We start from the raw sequence: 25737 nt of genomic DNA on the forward strand, positions 1-25737 counted from the left end.
GTCGTCCGGGGACACGGATCGTGTCAGGGCTGACGGTGTCGTCCGGGGACACGGGTCGTGTCAGGACTGACTGTGTCGTCCGGGGACACGGGTCGTGTCAGGGCTGACGGTGTCGTCCGGGACACGGGTCGTGTCAGGACTGACTGTGTCGTCCGGGGACACGGGTCGTGTCAGGGCTGATGGTGTCGTCCGGGGACACGGGTCGTGTCAGGGCTGATGGTGTCGTTCGGGGACACGGGTCGTGTCAGGGCTGACGGTGTCGTCCGGACGCCGTCAGCTGACCCGGACGCGCACGACTTCCGGTCCCGACACGGCGTCGAGCCGGCCTGAGCGGAGACGGCGGCTGGCCGACGCCTGTGCCATTCATCTCCGGCTCTGGCGAACATGTCGAGTGGTGCTGGGTGCCGTCAAGCGCTCGTCGAAACCAAGCCCGGATATCTCCATTACATCAGCTTAGAGGCTTTGTCATGGTCCTGTTACTTTACCACGAAACTAGCTGACTTTTTCAACACGATCCACAGTATGAAAGGCGCATTTTTGAAAAAAAAGAGTTTGGGGGAGTTCAAATGGTGACATTAGGCGGAACATAAAATGCGCCCAAAACACGCCAGAAAGCGGGTTTTCCTCGGATTTAGCCACTTTCTTCTCAAATTTAAGCGGGCTGGAGCTTCAGTTGCTGGGGGGGGGGGGGGGAGGCTAGAGTCCCCCCCCCCCACCCAACTGAATAAGAAACTACACCCCTAGTGTAGACATCTTGCACTGTCCACGAATGATATACTTGACAGAAAAATCCAGCAGCCTGTGCTGTAGGACCCCTGCCAACCGACCGTGGCACCACGATCCCATCTGCGAAACAGCACGTAAGCAGCGTACAGCGCAGCATCATGCCCCCGTCAATCGCTCTTTTGGCTGCCATCAGCGAACAGCCTTCAGAATCATCCGTCCTGATATCTCTTCTGCTCCCCTTCATCACCAACGACAGTCGGCGTCCGCATCTCTCGGTGCTATGCTCTCTGCCGGCCGGGCTTTCTCCTCTGCTCAGATCTATTTCCTGATGTTCGGCCTCTCCATGTTGCGTTCTCAATGACGAGAATAATTCCGGACAAACCTATAAAGGCTGGTGATATGCGCCTGATATGTACTTAAAAACCGCTGTTCTTGCCTTTAGTGAGAATGTTTTGATTCGTTTTATCATTGAACAATAACTTTATTTTAAATTCAGACTTAACAGACGCTCGGTTGAGGGAGGGTCAAGTTGACCCCAGAATGTTTTTTCCGGAGTATTTCCTGACCGACGCGGTGTAGCCGCACCAAACTGTGCATGTATGTAGCCAATGGAATGGCAGATCTTTTGGTATGAGAAGTTAGGTGCACCTTGCAAGGTCTCTACCCTATGGCAGATCAAAGTCAGGCCTTGCCTGTCAGCGAAGGCTATTCCTGGGGAATCGTTAAATCTGAGGCGACGATGGAGTGTTACACGAAGCCATGCTTCTCTGAGGCGGTTTGTTAGGTTATTAGCCGTAGATGAGACAAAAGAAGTAGCTTTATTCCTCGAAGAAAAACCAGGAGAATAGAAGTATAGATGCGTTGATTTTGCCGCAGAAGGCCTCCATCGAAACAAATAGCAGAAGATCTGATATGCTGTTTGTTTCGATAAAGGCATGTTGCCGAAATATCAACGCATCTATAAAGCTATTCTCATGGTTTTTCTCCGAGGAATAAGGCTATTACTACTGTCTTATCTATGAGCATAGTGTTTCTCGTAAATCCACCAAACAGGTTACGCAAATCGATATCCAATTGAATTTAGGACAACGTCTACTTTTATTGACCTGGGTGAGGCATAAAGATCAGACCGAGGTCAAAACCAAGCTGCTTCTCCCCTGGATATCTTGTCTAACAGGATAGTTTTATGTTAATTTTGAATAAGTTGATCCCAGGGATGTCAACAGATATCTTAGTTTGACTTACTGGAGGTCAGAGGTCACTGACTTAAAATGATCCAGATTAAGTATTTGTTTTTGGAACATACCGCCTAACGTAAACCTTCATGCTTATTTAGACTTCAAAATAAATATAATCTTCTTGGCTTCGCCCACCGCAGTCCTCTGAAGGTCGAATAAGGTCACTGATCTGAACAAACATCGGTGGCTTTTAGCTTAGAACAAGTTTCGAGGGTAAAGAATGTTGCATGAGGACGTCTTGAGGCTTCTTTGTACACCGACATGCAGTTTGACCTTGTCTGACCTCTCCGTTTGACCGTCCCGTCCGGCCCAGCTCAGCTCGGCGTGCCCAGCAGCGCGCCCGGCTGCCCCCTGCGCGGCCCGAGTCGTGGCTGTCGCTGCTCATCCAAGGCGCACGCCGCTCGCGCTCCGCCGCCTCCCCGAGCGGCTGCTCGACATGCGCGCTATCCCCGGCCTTGCCGCCGGCCATTCTTTATGTCCAACGTGCTTACGGCCACCGGCCGACGCCGGTGCGGTGGTAATGACCAGAAGGGAAGGGGCGTGGGGGTGGGGGTGGGGGGCTTAGGGGCTCTGTCGGCCGTATCTATCTCGGTCCCATCCTTACTAGATTGTGGTCCAGGCCAACCGGTTCCTGCTGTTGTTTAAAGAGCAGAATCAGTACCAGGCCTGAAGGCGTCCCTTTGCCAATCATTAGGGCCCGCTTCACGCCGTAAGAGCTCTGGCTTGTAAATGGTTTGGCTTGTAAATATGGAATCTGAATTGTAAATATGGTCTCTGCCGGAGCCGGGGGGTCCATTTGAACAGAGAAGACTCGGCAATAAGCACCTAAGGTGCACGTGGACGGTTGCAGGTGCCGCCGGTTGGGGACAACTGGCAGATGCCTTCAAGGCTTTTGTGCCCAAAATTATAGCCGTGGTGGTAAGGTCAGACGGGTTTTAAAGATGGTGACGCATATTGCAAAGAATTCTGAACGAACCAGAGAAGGAACTTGATACGCCAAGCATCAAGCCATGCATTGAACCGGCTGTTCTTTCAGGCACGTTTATTTTTGTAATGGACCCACTTTGAATACCCATCAGAATAATCCCACTCAGGGCTTCTTGGCGTATCACAAAAAGTAGCCTAGGATCACTGGTTTTTGACTGAAGGAAAAATTTGAAGGTTCTTTGCGAATTAATGAGACATACTGGGATGAGCACTACGAATGCCTGCCATATCATGTCAACCGTTGGAATTTAAGGCGCATGCTCTGACCTTCTGATGGAAATGTCTCATGGAACGCTTAAGGTAAATGAGAGTGTGACACTCTCCGGTCGCTCTTTCCGGAAAGACCTTAAACGAAGCAAGATCATATTCTTTCAGAGCGCCCGTATAATGTAATAAGAGCACTGGTCATGCAAGGCACTGCCGCGATTGCAGGGGGTTCCCTGCCACTGAGGAATGACTCATAAACAGAGGGTCATACACTGACATTCGCAGACCTGCGGGTCTGCGAATGTCAGTGTAGTCACACATAAACTGCCTGCGGGCTTTCGCCAGTAGCGCCTGCACCTCCAGCCAGCAAATAGGCGAAGGACCGCAGGCACGGGTGGCTTCCAAGCCACCCGGCTATTGAACAGGACCAGAACTGCCTGCTCAAAACGGGAACGGGTCATGGTCTGCCAGACGTTTCTCAAGCAAGAACGAGATCCTCCGCGAAGCTTCGGACCCGCGGTCGGAGGCGGTCCCTGCCAGCGCAGTCGGCGCCCGTCGCCCACAGCGCCGGTCTGCAGCGGCGCTCGCCCTCCTGGCGCAGCTGGAGACGATGTTCGCGGGACCGCCGGCGCCGCTGCCGGGAGCCGGCGGAGGCGCTCGTGATCGGCGGCCGGGCCGGGGCCGGGGCCGGGGCCGGGGCCGGGGAGATGGGGAGACAATCGGGCGGCGCGGCGCCATTACCGGCCGGCCGGCGTCGGGGCCGCCCTGGCCGCACATGGATTTATCATTAGCGGCCGACGCCGGGGCACGTCGGCCGGCGCAGGGGATCTCGCGCTCGGGCTTCGGTAAAAAGTTCGGTGCGCCGGCCGCGACGCCGGCTCCGGCCGTCGCGCTGAGGAGTCGCTCTTTCCCCTTCCGGTGCCGGTGGGCAGGGTAGGCGCGCTGCAAGATGCTCGCAAGAGGGGTTCCAAAGTTACGAAGGGGTGACATTAATTTTCAGGTGCGGCATTCAAAGCTTTCCGCCTGTTCTCGCTCACCGCGGGGAACGTGTGTGCGTGTGTGCGTGAGCGGGTCGCAAAGTGTGCTAAGTGGGACAGGCTTTGTCTGCCAAAAGCTGGCGTTTATTTCCTGACGCTGCTTGAAAGTCAAGAAACCTTGTTTACGTCCTTGGTTTGGAGCGATGCATAACATTCGGAGAAATTGGGTCATAATTTGAATTTTAAGTCAGCTAATTACGTTGAAAAACGCGATCGAAGATTTCATGCACATCGAACGTGTAAATACGAGTTGAAACAAAGGATTGTGTTGAAACTGTTATTGGTTTGGATATGGGGAAGTCATTTCAAAGACAATGGTGGACAACAACAACAACAACAAAAAACACAGGCAGGGTCACCGTCACCAGTGTCATGACTCACATTTATCTCAGGTGATGCTCCAAGAAGGACGTTTTGACATAACGCAGACCGTAGGCACATGCTCCTTAAGTTAAGATACTTATTCCTCACCAGGCGATGCATTCGTATAGTTTTCCGCTCACTAAAGTTCCAGCATTTGCTCTAACCCGATCTCTTCACCGAGAAACTTTTAACCATCAGAGTGGGTGCCACCAATCTGCCAAAAATAATTCAATATAGCTAAGCAAAACATTGCCAAACCCAATACTACAGACATTACCAAACCCAATACTACAGATTCTGTGAAACGGAACGGCAGAAAAACGCTATCCAATGAACCCAACTTTTACTAGAATCGACCACAGCTCGTTCTATCATTTGTCCGCGACAAAATCACGGGTCTTTATAACATGCAAGAAATATCGGCTGTACAGCGACGCTGTAAAGCGCTTCATGCGACCATTGCAACCATTGCAACGCGCGGCAGACATCCCTGAATTCCGTCGTAACCTCTTGATTTTTAAAACCCGCAGCCTGTGGCATCATCAGTCGTGTAAAAATGTCATCTGGATGATTTTGGATACAATAATTTAGAGGTACCGATTAACTCCTGAGTTTTTCTATTTCGAGTAGAGCCTAATATGCGTAGCGCTGGGAAGCGTTTCTCCCTCCAGACGACCACGGTCGGCGAAATAGCCCAGGCGGCGCCGGGCTCACTTAGCATGAGACACACAGAACAACGATTATGACACATAAAAACAAATTGCCTAGGCTACTTACGGGTGCCAAATGTTGTCTTCTTGCTCTTACCAAAGGAAAACGAATGTAGTTTCCACTGCGCGCAGGGCAAGAAGTTGCATTCATGAGCTTACTTCGAGGCTACTCTTGGTTACGTCTCGTGCATGCTTTTTTAGTTATTGGCAACAGTTCATCCGACACACGATAAATTCACCCAAGATCTTCCCGTATAACTAAGTAGGTTTACATGCCATGTAAGCTGAAAAGATCAGCCTCCGTCAACCTCGGCCTCGCTCGTCTTTTGCCCGGCGTCAACGAGTCACCACCATGTTGTTGCGCCACCACCACGCCACCACCAGTCACCACCTTGTGCTCTCTAGGGCCGGCCCTCACTCGTGCTGACGCGACTTGATCTCTCCGACAGTATCGTACACAACCGACGACCTGGTGTTCGTCTGGCAGAAGGACACGCCGCTGGTGGTGGACGAGAACATCGAGCTGCCCCAGCTGGATCTCGTCAACAACTACACCGCCGACTGCTCTCACGTCTACCCCACAGGTGAGTGTAGCCGGACCAGTGACAGCTACACCGCCGACTGCTCTCACGTCTACCCCACAGGTGAGTGTAGCCCGGACCAGCGACAGCTACACCACCGACTGCTCTCACGTCTGCTCCACAGGTGAGTGTAGCCCGGACCAGCGACAACTACACCGCCGACCGCTGGCACGTCCATGCTTCAGGGGTCCGGGTCACCCGAGTTGTCAGGTCATGGGTCAAGTGCGCCAGCAGGAGCGTGTCAGCAGGGCAGCGCTCCATGGCCGTCGTCTCACCAGAGCAAACTGGTCAGAGCACCGGTCTGTGCAACGCAGCCACGCGTTGTTCGGTGGTTCGGCGGGGTATGTGTGCGTGCGTGCGTGCGTGCGTGCGTGCGTGCGTGCGTGCGTGCGTGCGTGCGTGCGTGCGTGCGTGCGTGTGTGCGTGTGTGTGTGTGTGTGTGTGTGTGTGTGTGTGTGTGTGTGTGTGTGTGTGTGTGTGTGTGTGTGTGTGTGTGTGTGTGTGTGTGTGTGTGTGTGTGTGTGTGTGTGTGTGTGTGTGTGTGTGTGTGTGTGGAGTATTTCCGGCCAGCTGATGCATCACGCCCCATTAGCTGGCGGCAGGTCCCCGCAGGAGGGCGGTGTCGGCGGGCGTTGGTCGCAGCCGTGCGCCGTTTCTGGCCGATCACGCCCTTCCGCAGATAGCCCTGCAGCCATTTAATTACTGCGGGCAGGCCTGCAGCCATTCCATCGCGCCCATCACACGCCATTTCTGCGCACACTGGCGGGGCAGGGTCAGTGGCCGGAAGCGGCACACATGACGCCCGGGGCGCGACTGGGACATCAGCTCAGCTGGACACCTGCCGGCCAGTCAGTCAGCCTTCGGGCAGGCGCATTGGTCGTCCCGTGTTCACTGCGTCCGCCTGGCACCCTCCCGTACGTGTTATTAGACAAGGACGACAGTTGTGGCAACGCTTCGAAAAAGAGTAATTCTGCAAAGGCTGCGATGTTCTGTCAGCGCCAGCACTGGATAACGTTGTGGTATGAGTGATGCTTCCGTTTGAGTGGGTTGTTTTACGATGCCTTTTACTGCTCAGGCTATAAGAGTCGCAGTCTCTAGCGCAGATTGTAGTGGATGATGCCAACAAATGGGGCGGATGGAGAGGCGGGTGCTGTTCATGGAGTTACGCCAGAGGTCGCTCAGCTTATCACACTAAACCGCTCCGGACTTCTGGTTGGGATGGCCACGACAGGAATTTTAAAACTGTTGTTACACGTTATATGCGATTTTCGTTTTCAATGGTATGTGGAGGCACCTGTGGGGTTTAACATTAGCTTCGAGGACCTTTCATCTTTCCCGCGCGTGTTTCTTCCCTTCATATATGGAACGAAGCTTTCAAAAGGGCACAACAAACACTTAAGGCAGAAAAAGCTTGATGCTTTGAGCGCAGTCCGATAGTTGGCGGCAAGTAAATTTCATGAAGTTTACGTCTCAAGCGTGCCTGTATGCTGAACGGCATTCGTGTGTTCGGTGCACGAAGTGAAGAGCCACTATGTTGCCTTTGCTCGCCTCGACCAAATATCGCAAGTGAATGTCTTAAATGCTTGATATCAATTTGAAAAACTCCCTAGTATTCAAAAGGCAGGTTACCTGTCAACCACGTGACTGTTTATACAGTGGTCAAAATAGCTCAGAACGAAAAGTTGGTGAACAGGAAGGTTTGGAATAGTCGCCAGGCTACACCTCCATGCTTTACATGACAAGCATCATGGAAGCTAAACATTTCTACGCATGCTTTCCAGCTCCATTCTTTCGGCCGGCTCTATCCCGCAGTAATCTCGTTCCAACCCAGCAAAGTGAGCCTTCGGCCACCACCAAGGCTCATCGACGACTACCACCAACGACGGATCGCATGTTTGCCTTGCGAGTTCGATCTGAGAAAGCACGATCATAAGCTCAGTGCGGGCATCCGGTCAGGCACTGGTGGTACCACCACCCGAACGGCTCCGATTCCGTCGCGGCGGGCAGAGCAAACACAGCATGCTCTACTAACGACTGCTACGGTCTGCTGCTACATCCACTGCTACTGCTATTGCGCGGACCTCTCTCCACCGTGTACGCCACGCCCCGCCCCACTCAACATCATAAGCAGAGGTTAGCTGTGGTGATGATGCTGGTGTTCGTGGTGAGGCTCCTCGTAAAAGGGTTACTTGGAGAGCTGTTATTTCATAAAGTGAGATGCTGTGAGATTTTACTAAAAAAAACACCTCGGCACTCACCTGTAGTCAATGGTGCAAACGGATCGATAGACGGTAAACAATGATGAAAGCCAAGTCAGAAACTACCAGCATGGACCTACTTACCGTTTCACTGGGCGACGCATTGCCGTGCAATGTTAAGTTTGCAGCTGTTTTGGGCGAGACTGTTTTGGCACATTGCGCGAGACTGTTTGCGGCCGCTGACACATAGGTGCCTGGGAGCCGGTCCAATCCCCCTCCCAACTGAACGGGTGCATCCTCCCCCGGTGGCGTACAGCTATCACCGATATCGATATTTTCTTCAGGCTAGGTGTGCGGACCCGAACCTCCGATGTGGAGAGAGGTGTGCGCCGTGGTGATGTGGCCTCTGCTTCCGGGTATCAACAGCAGCACTGGTGGCGCGTCACGATCGCCCCCCCCCCCCCCCCCCCCCCCCCCCACTAATGTCATTATACAATCCACGGGCGTACAGCGCGCCGCGTCGTATGCTAATGGAACCCCGCACCGGCGCTTTCGACTACAAATGAAAATTTTGCGCGAAATCACCATGGACTATCGCCTTTCCAGCAGACACAGTCTACTTCAGTGGCGCCTGGCTCTCGGAGTGCACCTGGGTCCGGAAGTGGCGCTCGCTTAGCTCCACTATCTGCCGGCTTAATAGCCGGAGGCAGTCGTCTCGACTCTGTGCCATGCTTCTCAGCTTGTCATGTGATTCAGCGTCAGCGCTTTGTCAAAGCCGTTTCAGTGTTATCCCACCCTTTTTAGCAAGCCTCACCGCCGCCGTCATTCTCGTTATCGTCCTATTTCGCATCATTAGCCACCACCGTCGTCGGAGCCCACATGGCATCCTCCTCACCTGGACAGGCAACACACGGCATGATCGGGGAGGTTGCAATAGGTCAAGCCGGGACGATGGAGGACTGAGATCAGCAGCGCGGAATTCTGGTACAGAGTACACACGTGCTGGATGCGTGCCTCCGCTGCCGGCTAATACACAGTTCCTACTTCGGAGAATGACGGAGGTGGAGAAGCCTGGCGTTGGAATTAACCTGGCTTGACCACGAATGATCTTATCGATCAAAATGTCACCGTACGACTCTGTCTTACATTGGACATTTATGGAATCATATCAGCATCTCTTACGATAAGATGCAGCAGAGAAATGCATGCAAATCCTTAAGAACGCTCAGTGCGTGTACGGAAATCGTGCGTTATCAGGCACAAGGACGCAAAGTACTAGTCATGACCCGGACACAAATTGCTTTATGTTGTCATTACTCGCAGCCTATGGAAGAAAGAGTCTGCCAACGTTGCAGCATGTATAGAAATGCCGAAAACTTGGTCACACAAAAATTAACCTTGCATGCAACGTTGATTTTCGCTTCAGCGAGTTTTCAGCGTTCGTGAGGTGATTATTAAGTTATGTCTGCAAAACTTCAGGGGCTCTCAACCTCTCGTCTAAAAGGCGTTATTTACCTGTTTAATGTTGTCCCGTCCAACCAAAAGTGGTGGTGAAATTGGAATGCATAGAATGAAATGCATCCGAGAATGGGCATGTATAATACTGAAGTACAATGCTCTGCGCAGATGGGCTGAACAATACTGCCCACTTCCAGTGTCACCCAGGAGCTTGCTGTTGTTATATATACCACACAGGAAGGATGCTTTCTAAAGAAAGCACGTGCTCAAGGTAGTATTCACAGCTGGTAACTACTGATGCTTTTCCAACCTTTCATAAACATGCTCCGCCAAATCACGTTTGATTTATACCATATCGTTTGCACAATATGAACGTTCACTTTTTTTCTTTGTTTATGCTTTACCCGCCATGAAATGGGTTCAATTAGGCGCAATCTTCCTTAGCATCTTGATCTCCTGCAGTCATTGGTTTCCCAAGACACCGAAGGCCCAGTTCTACGTCCTCCACAACGCCTCGCTGCAGGTAACCCGCGCCGTGGCTTGCCCGACTGACGTGCTGCGCTGCCGGGAGCGGCTGGCCAGCCGGGCTTCTTGCCGCCTTGTGTTGTTCCGCGAGGCTGGCGCCGCCTGGCTCATGCCGCCCGGCCAGGTCGGCAGCTTCCGCTACTGCCGCTGCCGGCCGGCCTGGGGCGGCTCCGCCTGCCACGAGCCCGTGAACCCGTGTCACAGTGCCTCCTGCATGGCCGGGCTCCGGTGCGAGCGCAGCGTCGACTCGCCGGAGGGGCTGCGCTGCCGGTGCGTCGACGGGCCGTGCGGCGGGCCGGCGCCGCGCTCGCCGCGGCTGGCCGGCGGCGCCTGCCGCGGCCGCCCCTGCGGCGCCGGCTGGGAATGCTCCGAGGCCGCCGTCGCGCCCGCCGGCTACACGTGCGGCTGTGACAGGAGGCCCGGCTACCGGCCCGCCTCCGACGTCGACCCCACGTGCGTGCTGCACGACCCGTGCGTCGCGCACCGGCCGTGCCAGCACGGCGGCACGTGTCTGAGCCTGGCCGGCGACTACCGCTGTCACTGCGGCCCGGCGTGGGGCGGCCGCGGCTGCCAGACGCCGCGGAACCCGTGTCGACAGGCCGACCTGTGCACGCACGGCTGGACGTGCCGCCGCGACCCGCACGCGCGCGCCGGCTACAGGTGCGGCTGCGACGAGAAGCCGGGATGGGCGCCGCGCTCCGAGGAAGACCCGCAGTGCGTGCTGCGGGACGTCTGCGCCGCACGGCAGCCGTGCCTCAATGGTGGCACGTGCACACCCGGACCCGAGGACGGCTTCACCTGCGCGTGCACCGCCGCCTGGCTCGGCGCCACGTGCGACAAGCCGCGCGACCCGTGCCGACTGGCCAACCCATGCGGCGGCACGTGGAAGTGTCAGCGCGACGAGACGTCCGGCGCCGGCTTCACGTGCGGCTGTAACGCGCGTCCCGGCTGGGCTGCCACGTCGGATGATGACCCGCGCTGTGTGGTAACCGACCCCTGTCAGTCGGGCAGTCCGTGCCACAACGGCGGCACGTGCCAGCCTGCCGCTCCTGGTGCCTTCTCGTGCCAGTGCCAGCCGGCCTGGACAGGTCGCACGTGTGAGACGCCGCGCGACCCGTGCACCGTGGACACGTGCGGGCGGGGCTGGTCGTGCCGGCGCAGCACGGCTGCAGCTGCCGGCTTCAGCTGCGGCTGCGAACAGCGGCCTGGCTGGCGCGCTGTCTCCGCCGCCGACCCCACCTGCGTGCTGGCCGAGCCCTGCAAGGCCAAGCTTCCGTGCGGCCACGGCGGCACGTGCGTACCCACGCTGGAGGGTGGCGAGGCGGGCTTCCAGTGCCTGTGCCCGCCGGCGTGGATGGGGCGAACCTGCTCGGCGCTGCGTAACCCGTGCGCCGCCGGCGACGCGCGTTGCGGCCCCGGCTGGTCGTGCCGGCGGGACGCGAGCAGTGCCGTCGGCTACAGCTGCGGCTGCGGCAGCCGGCGCGGCTGGCGGCCCCGCTCGCTGGACGACCCCACCTGCGTGCAGTCCGACCTGTGCCGCGTGCGAAGGCCCTGCCGCAACGGCGGCACGTGCGGACCCGGCTCGGCGGCAGAGCCGTACACGTGCCGCTGCCGAGGCGGCTGGCAGGGCCCGCTCTGCCAGCGGCCTCGCGACCCGTGTCGCTTGGGTACGCCGTGCGGCGCCGCCGACACGTGCACGCGCAGCGCCACCACACGCGCCGGGTACACGTGCCACTGCGAGCTGCGGCCCGGCTACCGGCCGCGCTCTGTGACCGACCCGCGCTGCGTGCTGGACGACGCGTGCCGCGCGCTCGCTCCGTGCCTGCACGGCGGCACGTGCACGGCCGGCCGCGGCGGCCAGCACGGCTTCACGTGCCAGTGTACGGCGGCGTGGATGGGCGCGACGTGTGACGTGGCGCGGGACCCGTGCCTGCAGCAGCCGGAGACGACGGCCCGCGTGTGCGGAGAGACCAACGTCTGCTCACGCGACCCCGACTCCAGTGCGGGCTTCGACTGCGACTGTGACGCGCGTCCCGGCTGGCGGCGCCGCTCTTCGGCCGACCCCTCCTGCGTGGTGCAGGACGCCTGCCTGGCGCTGAAGCCCTGCAGACACGGAGGCACGTGCCGCAGCGTGGCCGATCAGAGCGAAAACTTCTACCGCTGCTTCTGTCACCCCGCCTGGACGGGCAAGAACTGCTCCGAGCCCAGAGACCCGTGCCGGGAGCCGAAGAACGCATGCAACTTCGGTTTTGCGTGCAGGCGGAGGCCGGACGCCGCTCTGGGATTCTCGTGCGGCTGCGACGAAAAGCCTGGATATCGGCCGAGCTCCGCGGGTAACCCGGAGTGCGAGACGTACGATGCGTGTCTCGCTAAGGAGCCGTGCTCGAATGGCGGCACGTGCTTCCCCATCGGAGAGAAACTCTTTTTCTGTGAATGCAAAAGGAGTTGGACAGGTAAGACGTGCGACGTCGTGCTGGTGCCATGCAACCGCACCGCGGACCCGTGCGGCACGCGATGGCGCTGCCACGTGGACAGCCGTCTGCCGCTGGGCTACACGTGCGGCTGCAACAGCCGACCGGGCTGGGTGGCCAGTGGCGGAGACGGACACTGCGTCGTCGCCGATCCGTGCCTGGCGTACGCGCCGTGCGCCAACGGCGGCACGTGCAGCGTCGAGGGCGGCGAGCAGTACTCGTGCCGCTGCCGGCCCGGCTGGGGCGGCGCCACGTGCGAGACGCCCGTCGACCCGTGCGCCGAGGGCGAGCTGTGCGGCGCCGAGTTCACGTGCCGGCGCGATGCGCAAGACCCCGCCGGATTCAGCTGCGACTGTGAGCGGCGGCCGGGCTGGCGGCGCGCCGCCGACGACGACCCGCGCTGCCAGCTGTACGACACGTGCCTGGCCGAACCGCCGTGCGTCGGCGGCGGTCGCTGCCAGGCGCTGCCCGGAGGCAACTACAGCTGCGTGTGTCCGCCGGGCCGGCGCGGCCGGCTCTGTGAGGAGCCCGTCACCACGCCGGCGCCACCCACCGCTCCGCCGCCGCCGCCCGTCGCACTCGCCGAGGAGACAACGCCGCTGGCCGAGCCTCCGGACGAGGACGAGGACGAGCCGACGCCGCTGCTGCGCGCGCAGCCGCAGTTCCGCCCGCTGTCGCCCAACACGCCAGCGCTGGACGGCCTGCGCCGCTTCCTGGATGAGTTGGCTGTGGTCGGACCCAAGCTCAAGTACGTCTTCCTGCTGGTGGGCCTGCTGGCCGCCGTCGTGTTGCTGATCCTGCTTTGCTTCGTCTGCTGCCGCCGGCTGTGCCGCCACGCCCGCCGCGATAATGAGTGCGAGTACCTGCTGAAGAAGGCTGAGCTGGACCGCAAAGTGCGAGCAGTACCTGCGCGCCAAGTACGGCTGTGGGGAGTACGACCCGCCGCCGCCGCCGCCCTGCGAGGGCTACGGCCGACCCGAGCCCTGCGAGCGGCGTGATCAATACGGCCCTGCCGCTGCCGCTGCCGAGGACCCGTACTGGGGGTACGCCGAGCCGTACCAGCAGTCATCGCCGCTTGTGGCGGACGCTGACGCAGGTACCCAGCGCCGCCGCGCCTCGTTTGGATAAGAGCGCACACGCAGGTCGTGCACCAGCATTAGCAAATGTAATGATCCGTGCGGCGAGCGCGCTGCGGGAACGCACGCGACTCCCGATATGTTAACAGATAGATTACCGCATGCGGCCTCGTCGGCCTATGAGCAGAGGAGGGGAGCTCTGATTCGTATTTGTAGACATCTGATGTTTGCGGTGGAGTTCGACCATTGTGCCGTATTAGCGTAAATGAAGGTCAATTTATCTCAGAGAGATGACAATTCCTGCTTTATCTCATATTGCCTGTCCCTCTGATCGGATCGGTCTATTGCATTACGAATCTCCACACGAGTGTGTCTCTTATTACACGTGGGTACTTGCCTCTGGACAGTCGGCTCGTGAGGGTCTCTGGATCTCTGCGATGACCAGCAGCGTGGCCACGTGATTGGCGGCAAGCGTCGCGCCGCACCGCTGGCATCTGGCCGCTGGGGCAGGCCCGGCGGCCGGCAGCACCCTGTCCCGAGCCCAGCTGCCGTCCGCCGGCGTCGGCCGGCCTCCGTCAGCAGGTGCTCCACCTCCCGGCGCCTCGGTTGCAGACGAGCCCAGCATTGAGAGCACGCTGGCGGCTCTGGAGCGGAGCCTGCGCAGCGCGGCGCGGGGCGTGCGCCGGCTGTACGGCCGCGGCCGCGCCTCCGCCGAGGACTCGAGCGAGCCGGGCCACGGCTGGCCGGAGAAGCGGCAGCGGCGGCGGCGGCGGCGGCGGCGGCGGCGCGGCGCGTCGGCCGAGCGGCGCCGCGCGGGCTCGGGATCGGCCAGCAGCGGGGTTTCGTCCATGTCGGACGAGGCGGCGCCGCTGGCCTCCTGGCCGGGCGCCGGCCGCCAGGCGTGGTACGGCGGGCGTGGCGCTGCCCCAACGCGTCAATACTCCCTAGACGACTTCCGTCCGGTGTCGCCCGGTGAGACACAGAGAGAGGAAGCAAGGCGGATATGGAGAAGAGCGAGCGGAAAGAGAGAAATGGGGGCCAGAAGGATAGGGGAAAGAGAGGGGAGGGAAAGGAAGTGGAAGGGGGAGAGGAAAGCGGCAGAGAAAAGGGAAGGAGGATAAATGAAGAGAGAGAAAGGGGAAAGACAACGAGAAAAACACGGAGAGGGGTGCACAAAAAAGACACGGAAATGGGATAGAGACCAAGGCGAAAGGGAGAGACAAATCAAGGGCGAGGGAAACAAGAGATGGGCTGGAATTGTGCATAGAGCAGCATCTAGGAGCAGCTCCTGCTCCTAATACGTTTCCCCTTGAACGCTTACGTGCGTTCCCATTTCCCGTCGGGCCTGGGAAAGGTGAATCGCAGTGACGTATGGCGCAGTTCCAGCATGAGGGAGGCATCGAGCAACTTATTCATATATGGCTGCCGACGTCCATCATCCTACATTATTTAGCTGAGTCTCGCACGGAGGCGATGTTTCTGATGCTATTGTTTGATTCGCTTCTCTATCATGCCGCTGATATCACACCACTGACTATGGTCATGCGCGATTCACGTTCTGATAATGGGCGTTGTCGTAAGCTCAGTCTCTCTGGAAGCGATGCAATTTTCAGCTTGCCCAGTGACCAGCCCAGCCTTGGACAGTACGACCGCCATGCTTTCCAGAAATTAGTATATTTGCAGCTCTTGCTCAAGTTAATGCAGTTTTCGGCAATACGAAGCGTTATTTTTAAACAAACTATGTTATATAAAGCGCTAGACATTCTTGTCCAAGACCGACCGAGCCTTGGACAGTTCGGCCGCCACGCTTTCCAGAAGCTTTTATCTTTGCAACCGTTGATCCCAAGTTAGCGCAGTTTTCAGCCACAAGAAGAGTAATTTTTTAACAAACTTTGTTATGTAAATCGTTAGGCATTCTTGTTCAAGTTGTTTTGATGAGGGGGTTTGCTCCTGGTGTATCGCAATAGCAGAACAATTTCACCTTCACATGCGATTGACATGGAAATGGAAAAAACAACATTGGCGTGAAAACGTTTAAGACCACGGATCACAGCTACGATCCAGAATTCCACAACCCGGTGTCGCAGCAACACAGACTGACAGCTTTTGGTGGATAAAAAACGGGCATTCATGCTGAAAGCCGTATGTGTCGAAGTGTGCAAATGGCCCCGCACCCTCGTGGGCGACCCGGGAATCTGTCCGTTTCCGGGTATTCCTGAGTGTTCCTGAGGCTTTGATCTCAACACCAGAGAAGGTGCAGACGTGAAACCAACCATCGGGGTATGGGTGAACGTGCCGGCTACATCCGACCGGCAGATCTCAAAACCAGCTACATTTCACCACCAAATTCTAAAACAAGCCTAAGCTCACCACCGGATCCCAGAACTAGCTACAGCTCACCACCCGGATCCAGGAACTAGCTACAGCCTACAGCCATATCACAAAACAGGCTTCAGCTTACTAACGGATCCCAAAACCAGCCACTTCTCACCACCGGATACAAAAACTAGCTACAACTCACGCCAGATCCCAAAACAAGCTTAAACTCACCGGAACCAGCTCCGGCTCACCACCCCGGACCCAGAAACTAGCTACAGCTCACTGCCAGATCCCAAAACAAGCTTCAACTCACTACCGGGTCGCACAACTAGCTGGTACTCACCACCGGATCCAAAAACTTGCTACAACTCACGCCAGATCCAAAAACAAGCTTAAACTCACCACCGGATCCCAAAACCAGCTACAACTCACCACTGAACCCCAAAACCCCCTGGAGCGCTAGAAATCGAAGGAAATCAGCCTATGTCACCCTCTCCAAACGCGACCGTAAACTGAAACGATTTATGATGAAAACTGCGCGGACGGTTAGCCCTGTTTATGGTGACCGGTGTCCAATTGTGACCGAAATTGTCAAACCGCAAATCATTACAGATACCGAAACCGTCGATTAAAATTCCCAATCCTCACCAAACTCACAGTCGCCTATTGCTCAAGCAGCAGTACTGATGGATTATCGCCTACATCATTCTACATACACCATGCATCATTCCACTCCAATACACCTTGCTACATACATCATGCATCATTCCTCTCCTATGCAATTCTCCCTTGAGGTGGACTTTCCTATGTACTGATGAATCCTGTTGGTATCAGTTTCCTTAGGTGACGAACCAGTATCTTACTTTTTGGCGCATAATAATAGCAGTTATCACGGTTGCTTACTCCGCGCTGGTGTCATGCCGTACAAGATCTTTTATCCCTGTTCGTTCTTTTGTCACCCTCTGCATGTTAGTTATAACGTTTTGAACGAACGGCTTAAACATTGGTTGACATTGACACACCCAGCCGCTCCTGAGTTGTGCAGAAGCATGGCAATAGCTGCTGGGGCGGCGCCATTACAACCTCAAGCGGCCCCGTTGTTGACATGCTTAGATCGCCGCGCGCCCCGTCGACCTGTGGGCACAGGGCGTGGCGCTGCAGCCCTTTCGCTCGGGCGGCGGGCGCCGTTCATGTCGTGACTGTTGGCACCGCAGGCGGTCCGGAGCCGGCTGCGTATCGGGACGGAGGAGCCTGGCGCCGCCCGCCGGCCTCGTCGCGTCCCCTCGGGGGTGCGCCGCACTCCACCGGCGACGACCGCTCCCGGAATGGTGCTGCGGCCGGCCGGCTTCCCGCGGGATCGAGCGCGATCAATGGCGCGCCGGCCACGTCGCGATACACAGTCGAGCGCGCGGCGGTCGGAGGCAGCGGGACGCGTCCGGCGCCCGCCGGCCAGGTCCGCGCGCTGGACGACGGGCCGCGGCCGGCGGCCAGACGCCCCGACAAGACGAACAGCTGGAGTTCGTCGATGATCGCCGGCTCGGCGGTGCCGGCCGACAGCCGACACCGCGCCGGAGCGCTGGCGTCCGGTGGCCGCGCCCGTGGCGGCCTGATGTCCAGGCCGACCGTGGGACACGCCCACGCCTGGGGCTGGCCGGCGACCGCTCCGAGCGGCCACAGTCCCGATGGCCGCGCCGTGCGTGAGAGCGGGACGCCGCATGGCTCGCCGCTGGCGTCCTGGGAGGAAATAGAGCTGGCCGACCACAGGCTGGCGCGACCGGCAACGTCACGCTCAGTCAGCGAGGAGTGCGCGCCGCGAGGACCCGCAGACCTGGGGCAGACCGGGGCAACAGACGACACCGGCCGACTCGGCAGGCGGCAACAGACGGAGGGCCACGGCAGAGGCGGCCGCGATTCACTACAGCCAGCCGGGATGGGCGCGTATGCTGAAGGTCAGGGAGAACGGACATGTCTCGCAGCCGAAAGCCGTGGGCAGAAGGGACTTTATCTGCAAAGTCAAGACATGAAGAATCAAAGTGTAGAGGCTCAGAACAGGGCTGTCGTAGCGCCGCAGGATTCCACGGACAGATTGATAGAAAGCAATACCATGTGGAGTGCACAGTCAATTCAAGGCAATTTTGTACGCGGCAGTACTGACGGCAATTTCAGCAGGAGCGATCAGAGTCTGGATAAGAATGGTTTGAATGATCAGCCCCAAAGAACTCGGGACTTGGGCAATCACTGTTCTGGAAATGATGGTATGAGCAGTCCAAACTGGCTTGGTCGACCTCCTGAATGTCGAACTGCAGTCGCCATTGTCCGAAAACTTTTAGGCAAGGCGGATTTTGTCTGCAAAATTCAAGACAGCAGCAGTGGAACAAGTGAAGAACGAATTTGCTCATCGCAAAGTTTAGATGCACGTCGTAAGTTAGGCCAGGACTCTGTGGGCTCATATGCCAATGCACCTGGAAACCAAAGAAGAATGACTGATAATTTTAGAAACCCGGACGCAAATCAAGTTGACGACAAAGACGCATCAAGCCTGGATTTGACAGATAAGGAGCGAGCGATTGAGGCCATGCCAATTCAGGCCAGGATGATCTACTTTCAGAACGGATCACTCCGCCCTGGCAATGCGGCTGGTAGCATAGCTGGGGTTAACAAAGTGACGGGCGGATGGAAGGGGACGGGCAACGCCGCCGGAGGGGCCGACATGAGGGTGTCGCCTCCAGAGAGCGGCAGCGCGATACATCAGGGCATGGGAAGCTACAACAGTGTGCGCAACAGTGAAGCACTCACGATAGGGATCAGCCAGTCCATGGAGACCCGACCCGACCAGAAAATCTTACCTCTAGAGAGTTCTAGCCCGGTAACCCAGGGCATGAGAAGGCCCGATGATGTTAGTGAGAGCGCGGCATCTGGCAAAGGGATCAGCCACATCATGGAGCTCAATGCCGACATTTTGCCTGTCGAGAGCTCTCGCACGACAACTCAGGGCATGAGGAGGTCCGACGATGGTGGTGAGAGCGCGGCATCTGGCAAAGGGATCAGCCACATCATGGAGCTCAGTGCCGACGTCTTGCCTGTTGAGAGCTCTCGCACGACAACTCAGGATATGCAAATATTCGGTGATGGAAGCAAGAACGAGAGACTCGTTATGGATACCAGCCAGGATATGGGGGGAAACTCATACGGGAAAATGCTGCCTCTGGAAAGCTCTAGCAGGGCAAACCAGATTCCAGAAGAGCATGACAGCGTGAGCAAACACCGGACACATGACATGGAGGCCAGCCAATCTGTCGAGGGAATCCCCGACAGACAAATTTTGCCTTTGGAAGGCTCCAGCGGGGCAAATCGGGATCCGAGGGGGCATGACAGCGCGATGAAGAGCGTAGCCATTTCCAAGGAGATCAGTCAGTCTTTAGATGAAAATCCCGACAGCATAACATCGTTCATCGAAACTTCCAGGAAAGCGGAGCAGGATATCGGAATCCACGAAAGGGTGAGCCGAAGCGTGACACGTAACGAGGTATCCAATCAGTCTGTGGAGGCTTCAGCCTCAGGTGGAACCTGGAGTGTACTCCGGCGCGAGCGGAGAAGTCGAGACACCGGGTGCGCAGGGCGGCTCCATGATAGAGGTCGGCCACCGAGGTCGGCCTCCGGCTGTCCCCCGCCAAACGGCATCTCTGGACGCCGGTATCCGTAGGACAGAGAGCGCGCAGAGTGTGGCGCGCTCTAAGTCGCTGCCGCTGACCCAGCGGCACGGCGCTGCGCGACCTGGTGCCAGAACACCGCGCTCCAGTCCGTCAGAGCCTCTGCGCAAGAGGAGTAGTCTGGGTGCGGCGGCGACCCCGTCCGCGCTCTGGGCCGGTCAGGTGTCGCCCGGCCGGCCGACCGCCGCCCAATCAGCGAGCGGCCAGCGCGCCACAAAGGCCGCCAATCTGGAGGAGGGAGCGGCGGGCGCGGCGCGGCCGGGCCCGGCTCCCTCGGGGCGCGGGCCGTCGGATCGATGGGCCGACCCGGTCCCGCCCCGGTCCCAGTTCGCCCTGCCCGACCCCGACCAGCAGGACGGCGATGACCGCTATGACTTCTAGCAGTGCCGAGCAGACCACGGCGGCGCGAGCCGGCAAACGGCCGGGGCCGGGCGCGAAAGCGCGCGAATGTGGCCTGGCCGGCGGCCCGGGCTCGTGCTGTGGCGTCCGCCGGTGAAGCGTGCCTGGGCCAAGGCCATAATGACAGGATCTGCCGACTACTGAACTGGTTAACTACTCCTAACGATCATTAGCACAGTGTTACGTTATAGTGCGGTGCGTGCATGGACGTTTGTAATGCTTGCCTCGTGTACATTGCCACCTAATATACGTGATTAGCTTCGTTTATTTATGGCACTCGCACATTGTGCGGCACCTTGGATTGCGGAGCCTGTCATTAGGTACACGAAGCACACAGTCCACTCGGACTAGATGTCGTATTTCTGACCAAGGCTGGTTGGCAGGCGAGACTCAAGAAGCTGACGCGCTTGTTCTTAATTCGGCCATGATCTTCGGAAATATACATGCATCAACACACTACGTAATGCGGTAGTAAGCCGTATGCAGGCAAGCGAACAGAACTGTAAAGCCGCAGTTTTATTCTGATGGTCAGTCCACCCGAACGATGCTGGATGTTTGTGTGCATCCACCTGAATGTTGCTTGCTAGTTCTGTCCTCGACATAAAATATTGTGCGTGGTGTGCTTAAGTAACTAATCGCTTTGCCCTGCTGGCGTTTAGGTATCATACTGGTGAGGGATCGAACTTAAGTGATCGATGTGTGTTGTCTCAAGGTAGGTCATGGTGTTCATACTTGTTCATACCTTTGCCCACCCCTTGTTCATTCCTCTGATCACGAGATATCCGACCAAACATCGCGAGAATTTTGGTTAGGGCTTCGTAGACAATGGTATCCGTGTTTAACTGCCCGCTCCCCGCCCCGTACCTCTGCTATGTTGCCTGTTCCTCGCTTCCGTCTCCCTACTCCTGCTATGTTGCCTGCTCCCCCGCCCTCAGCCCCCTACCCCCGTTATGTTGCCTGCTTCCCGCCCCCCACCCCCACAATGCTGTCTGCTCCCCCGCCCTGTCTCCTTGCCCCTGCTATGTTGCCCGCCACCCCACCCGGGCCCCTACCCCGTACACCTGCTATGTTGCCCGCCACCCCACCCGGACCCCTACCCCGCACACCTGCTATGTTGCCCGCTTCCCCCTTTCCCTGCTCTGTTACTTGCTCCTCTTCTCCCGCTGAGTTTACGGCGGAGCCGGTGGTTGCACCGGTCCGGGTGAGGCCGGGTGCTGCGCTGGCGCTGTTTGGACGCGCCTCTGCTTCGGCACGATAAGGTTGCTCGCTGCGCCGGCTTTAGCAGGATCGGCCACTGCGCCGGCTCTGGCGAAACCAGCAGCTGCAGTGGTCCTGATGGGCCTGCCGTAACACTATGACTCAGCTGGGACTGGCCGTAACACTATGACTCAGCTGGGACTGGCCGGAACATGATGACTCTCGCGAGACCGGGCTGTCTGCTGTTTATGGTGGAGCCGGCAGCTGCGCTGGCTCCGGTGAGCCTGACCACTGCGTATGAAATGCGTGTTGAATTTCGTTGTTAGACATTATCCGGTCTTACCTCGAATGTGACCTTGATCTGATGATGCCAAAAGGTGCGTTGACACAGCAGGAAAGCAAAGCACATAATGGAATGCTTGCAGAATAATATGTTATTCAGCTCCTTTCGTAGCGGGTCGAACGATTTTGAAAGCATTTGCAGGTAATGTTTTGTTTTGCTCATATCTTGTTCTTATGACGTATCTTTCTGCGAGCAGATGCCGTAACCGTCAGCTCTCTGCTTAACTCGTTATTTTTTTTCTGATAACACTTTTACGGGGTTTGCAATATGTTAAAGGGTAACTTATGTGCAACTTTGCTCGGCAGCCTATTACAACGTTTCATTTCATTTTGGTTTCACTGTTCGATAACTTAGGGATTTTCGTGCTTAAACTAGGCTTCTAATGCATTATTCTGGCATTCATAAATGACATATCTGGCCCAAGAAGACTCAATATGTGAGTTGCTGTGGATTATTTCAATTGTGTATATCTTCCGTTCCGATGACACGTTAGCGGCTAAAAAGGTATTAAAAGTTCGTTATCACCATTGACGGAATGTTCCGGTCGTATCAGGGCTATCGTTAGGTGGTGCAATTGACACCAAACATGATGTCAAGAAGCTCATCAATATCCTCCTCACGTTGTGAAAGTTTCTCACTCGCACGCTCTCTCTCTCTCTCTCTCTCTCTCTCTCTCTCTCTCTCTCTCTCTCTCTCTCTCTCTCTCTCTCTCTCTTTCTCTCTCGCTCTGTTGATGCAGGCAAGAAAGGCATTAAGGTCCTAGCTTTAAAGACAGGCCTCGAGTTGAAGCCAATCCTTGCTTGATAACGTGGTTCACCCTGTGCCTCCTGGAATATTGAACGATTTTTGTCAGGATAAAAGCTTTCAAATCACGTTGCCGAAAAACTAGGAGTTCAACGCATTTATTGCCTCTATCAAGAGGACGAGTTCTCAATTCACATACACTACGACCGTAACAACTGCTAGGGCCGGTGAGGTCCGGGTCGCAGGGACTTTTGGATAGGTTAGGTAATTTTGTTCTTTTATCACGCGAAATCGCGTAAAGCGGGTTAGATCCTAGTAACGTTTGGAAGCATGGCTACACCACTAAATACACCTACCGTTCTGCCAACGCACATGGTTAGTTGCTACCCTCTTTCAGTTGACAAGGTGCATGCAATCAGTAACAATGCGCGTGCTGGATTGTGGGAATCCTCATGGCTTTTTTAAGTCAGAGTGATAGATCAGCATATTGTGTGATAGATCATCTGTTTATTTATTGGTATATCACTTTCCGATCATCTCATCAATAGGAACGTAACTTCTGTGCCCCCGATCCATCCCTGCGTTGAAGGATTGTGGCGCTATACGACACGACACTGATTTCAGGGAACTTCACATGTCTGGAGGTGGTGTTCAAGTTCAAGCGACGCCTCGGCTACTACCTGTTCCACACGTACATCCCGACCTGCCTGATCGTCATCATGTCGGTAGGTCGATAGGTCGGTAGGTCGATAGGTGGACCTGGGGTCGGTAGGTCGTGTCGGTAGGAGCGGCGCGGGCCGACCTACCGCTCATGGGGTGGCTGAAGCGAGAAGGGGGTGGCCCAACGTGCTGCCGACGAGCTGCCACATTGCCTTGGCGCTTGACTGCCACCGCCGGGCAAGATCCCGACGGCATCCCGGGGAATGGTCAACATGCAAGTTAGCTCGCCCCACAGGCTCCGTATTTTCAGAATGCCCTGCCTTTTATTGAGTATTGTTTTTTTATTGCTCTATTTAATATTGCCGTCACGCTTTTCAGCTTTCTATGTTTGTTGTGGCCACGTTTCCGGCAAATGATTGGCGATTCAAAGTTTTCCCTCGGCCAGATATCTGTTTTTCTCTTTTTTCTTCGTTTTTGTTGGTCTTTGCTTGTAGTTCTGGCAGGAATATCCTTCTCTGGCGAGACAACTTGTTGTCGAGAAGGACGCATTCGACCAGCACTTCGCTTTTTTTAGGGGGGGGGAGAGGGGGTATTCAATACACGGTCACCCGTAGCCGTGGGAACACATCCATTGCATTATCGCTGCTCGGGTCGTGCTGGTGTCAGATCGCCTTCCTCAATTACTGCCGTCCGGTCCCTATCTGATCGACCCAGCGACTGTGTCGGGTCACACGGTCGACCCGGGCACGTGGCGCTGCCGCGTCGGGTGCGTCCATCCGTGCCCTGCGACAACTCACGCAAGCCGGTAATGCTGGCAGGCGCCGATGCCGGTCAGAACCCTGCCATCGGCTTGCCTGCTTAAAGATACCGCAGGCATGATGACATCGGAGTTGTGAGCGCGAACGGCGGCGAAATGAACATGTGCGTGCATATATATATATATATATATATATATATATATATATATATATATATATATATATATGTATATATATTTAAATATATACAGATTACTAAAAGTTTCAAAATTAATTGACATTATGTAAGAAAAATTGTACATGCCTGAGTGCATAGGTTACCGGGTAGTTGTCGCACACAACCTAACAAAAACTTGATCTTCGTTATGTTATTCTTACAACGAGAAGGTTTTGATCGTAGCATGTAGCATTCCCACTCCCCAACAAATCAAGATGACTAGGAATATTGCCACTTTTGCGCGATATGCTCCGCCGCGACGTTGCAGACCAAATTGCTGTCATCGTGTGAAGCCGCCGGATGATACCCGGTTCCTTCTGAGCCGGTGTTTACGCTAAAATTGCAGAAATGATAAAGGAGAGAAAAATTGTCCTGGAAAATGAAAGATAGAGAATAAATGCGGAGAGTCAAGCTGCATCACCCCCATATTTCACACAAAAACGTCTTCCCGGTTTTTGTGTGAAATATGGGGAGAGATCTTGCGTATTGCGAAGGTTATCATGTAATGCTTGCCTCGAACTTCACGTTTGGAGCACATGGTGCGCACATCAATTTTCGCAAGACGGGGCCATCCCAGAGAGTGTCAGTACGAGGAGCCGTCATGAAGCCCTTCTTTTAGGAGCGTAAGCCCTCTTAACCTCTTAGGTTCTCTTGACGTCTGTGCCATGCTTTGCTGCGACCGCCTTTATGTGCTTAACGATGCACTTGCGATAAAATTGAGCCCCTCTGAGCGCTCGTACATCATGTTTTTGCCGGCGCACGGAGCCGGGCGTATGCTAAGGGACCCAGGTGTTGGTAGAAGAAGGAAGCAGCGGGCCGTACATCTGGGAGCATCCGTTCTTGTCAAAAGCAAACGAGAGCTCTTAAAACGTCGGCCCATTTCTCTGCTGCACCTCTCCATGCATAAATCCACCAGCAAATTTTTTTAGCGTCGCGTGCGCCCAGAAGTTCAGTACCAGCAGGCACGCATGACCCCGTGGGCCCTGCCCTGCAGTGGCGTGCTGTCCCGACAGCAGACGAGTCGGCCGGAGGTCCCTCACATAATCAACACACGTGATGACACTGCCTTTTCTGCAGCGCGGATAATCAGCTCCGAACAGCTGCGGCGCCGACGCCATCAGCATGCGCATTACCCAGCGGTAACAGGGCTTCGACCGCCAATGGCGGACAATACCACATGCCGGTAATGCGAATATCCGCGGCCCGCCACAATGGGCTGCGTCGGCTGCGTGCCGGCGGCCGGCTTTGGCTCCGGCGAGTCAGCGGAGCAGAAGCGGCGGCGGTCTCCAGCGGGAGCAGAGGCGGAGTCAGGCCCGGCTGCAGAGCGGAGGCAGTGGCGTCACGGTCTCCAGCGGGAGCAGAGGCGGAGTCAGGTGCCCGGCTGGAGAGCACCGCTGGAAGAAGGCTGCTCGGCTTTGCCGGGAGGAGGTGTACTCAGGCCCTGCTAAGGCGTAATTACAGAATAATCGCGCGGTCCGAAAAAGTGGCAGCAACCAAGCCCAAGGTTTAAAGAAATGATCGTTGTGTGCATTTTGATTACACCTTGTGGCATACATAGGGGAGGCCGTGGGGCTGGCTTGGCACCGGATTCTGCGTAGCGGAAGTTTTGCGTTAGAATTGTTATGTCCTTGAACTCTAGGTCGGGTACTTGACGCTATGCCCTCACCGGAAGAGAGGGATGAAAGCCACTTCTACATTCTATTACTGAGCGCTATAAGATTTGGTACGTCAATTCTTTCACTCATTACCTATGTTTAAAAAAATGGTCCCACAGCTCGTCATGCCACGGCACTGTGACGCCATCCTGGAATTC

The 25737-nt window shown here is 56.5% G+C and overlaps 1 protein-coding gene across 1 annotated transcript in view; it reads left to right on the forward strand.

Moving 5' to 3' along the window:
- LOC119091401 (glycine receptor subunit alpha-4) overlaps positions 1–25737 on the forward strand; it is a 162803-nt gene that overhangs the window by 129727 nt on the left and 7339 nt on the right. The window contains exons 7-8 of the mRNA XM_037214180.1: positions 5718–5852; positions 22914–23014. Of these exons, the coding sequence (XP_037070075.1) occupies positions 5718–5852; positions 22914–23014 (236 nt within the window). The remainder of the gene's footprint in view (positions 1–5717; positions 5853–22913; positions 23015–25737) is intronic.

Source organism: Pollicipes pollicipes, unplaced genomic scaffold (genome assembly GCF_011947565.3).
Source record: "Pollicipes pollicipes isolate AB1234 unplaced genomic scaffold, Ppol_2.1 Scaffold_3447;HRSCAF=4054_pilon_pilon_pilon, whole genome shotgun sequence".
NCBI lineage: Eukaryota > Metazoa > Arthropoda > Thecostraca > Pollicipedomorpha > Pollicipedidae > Pollicipes > Pollicipes pollicipes.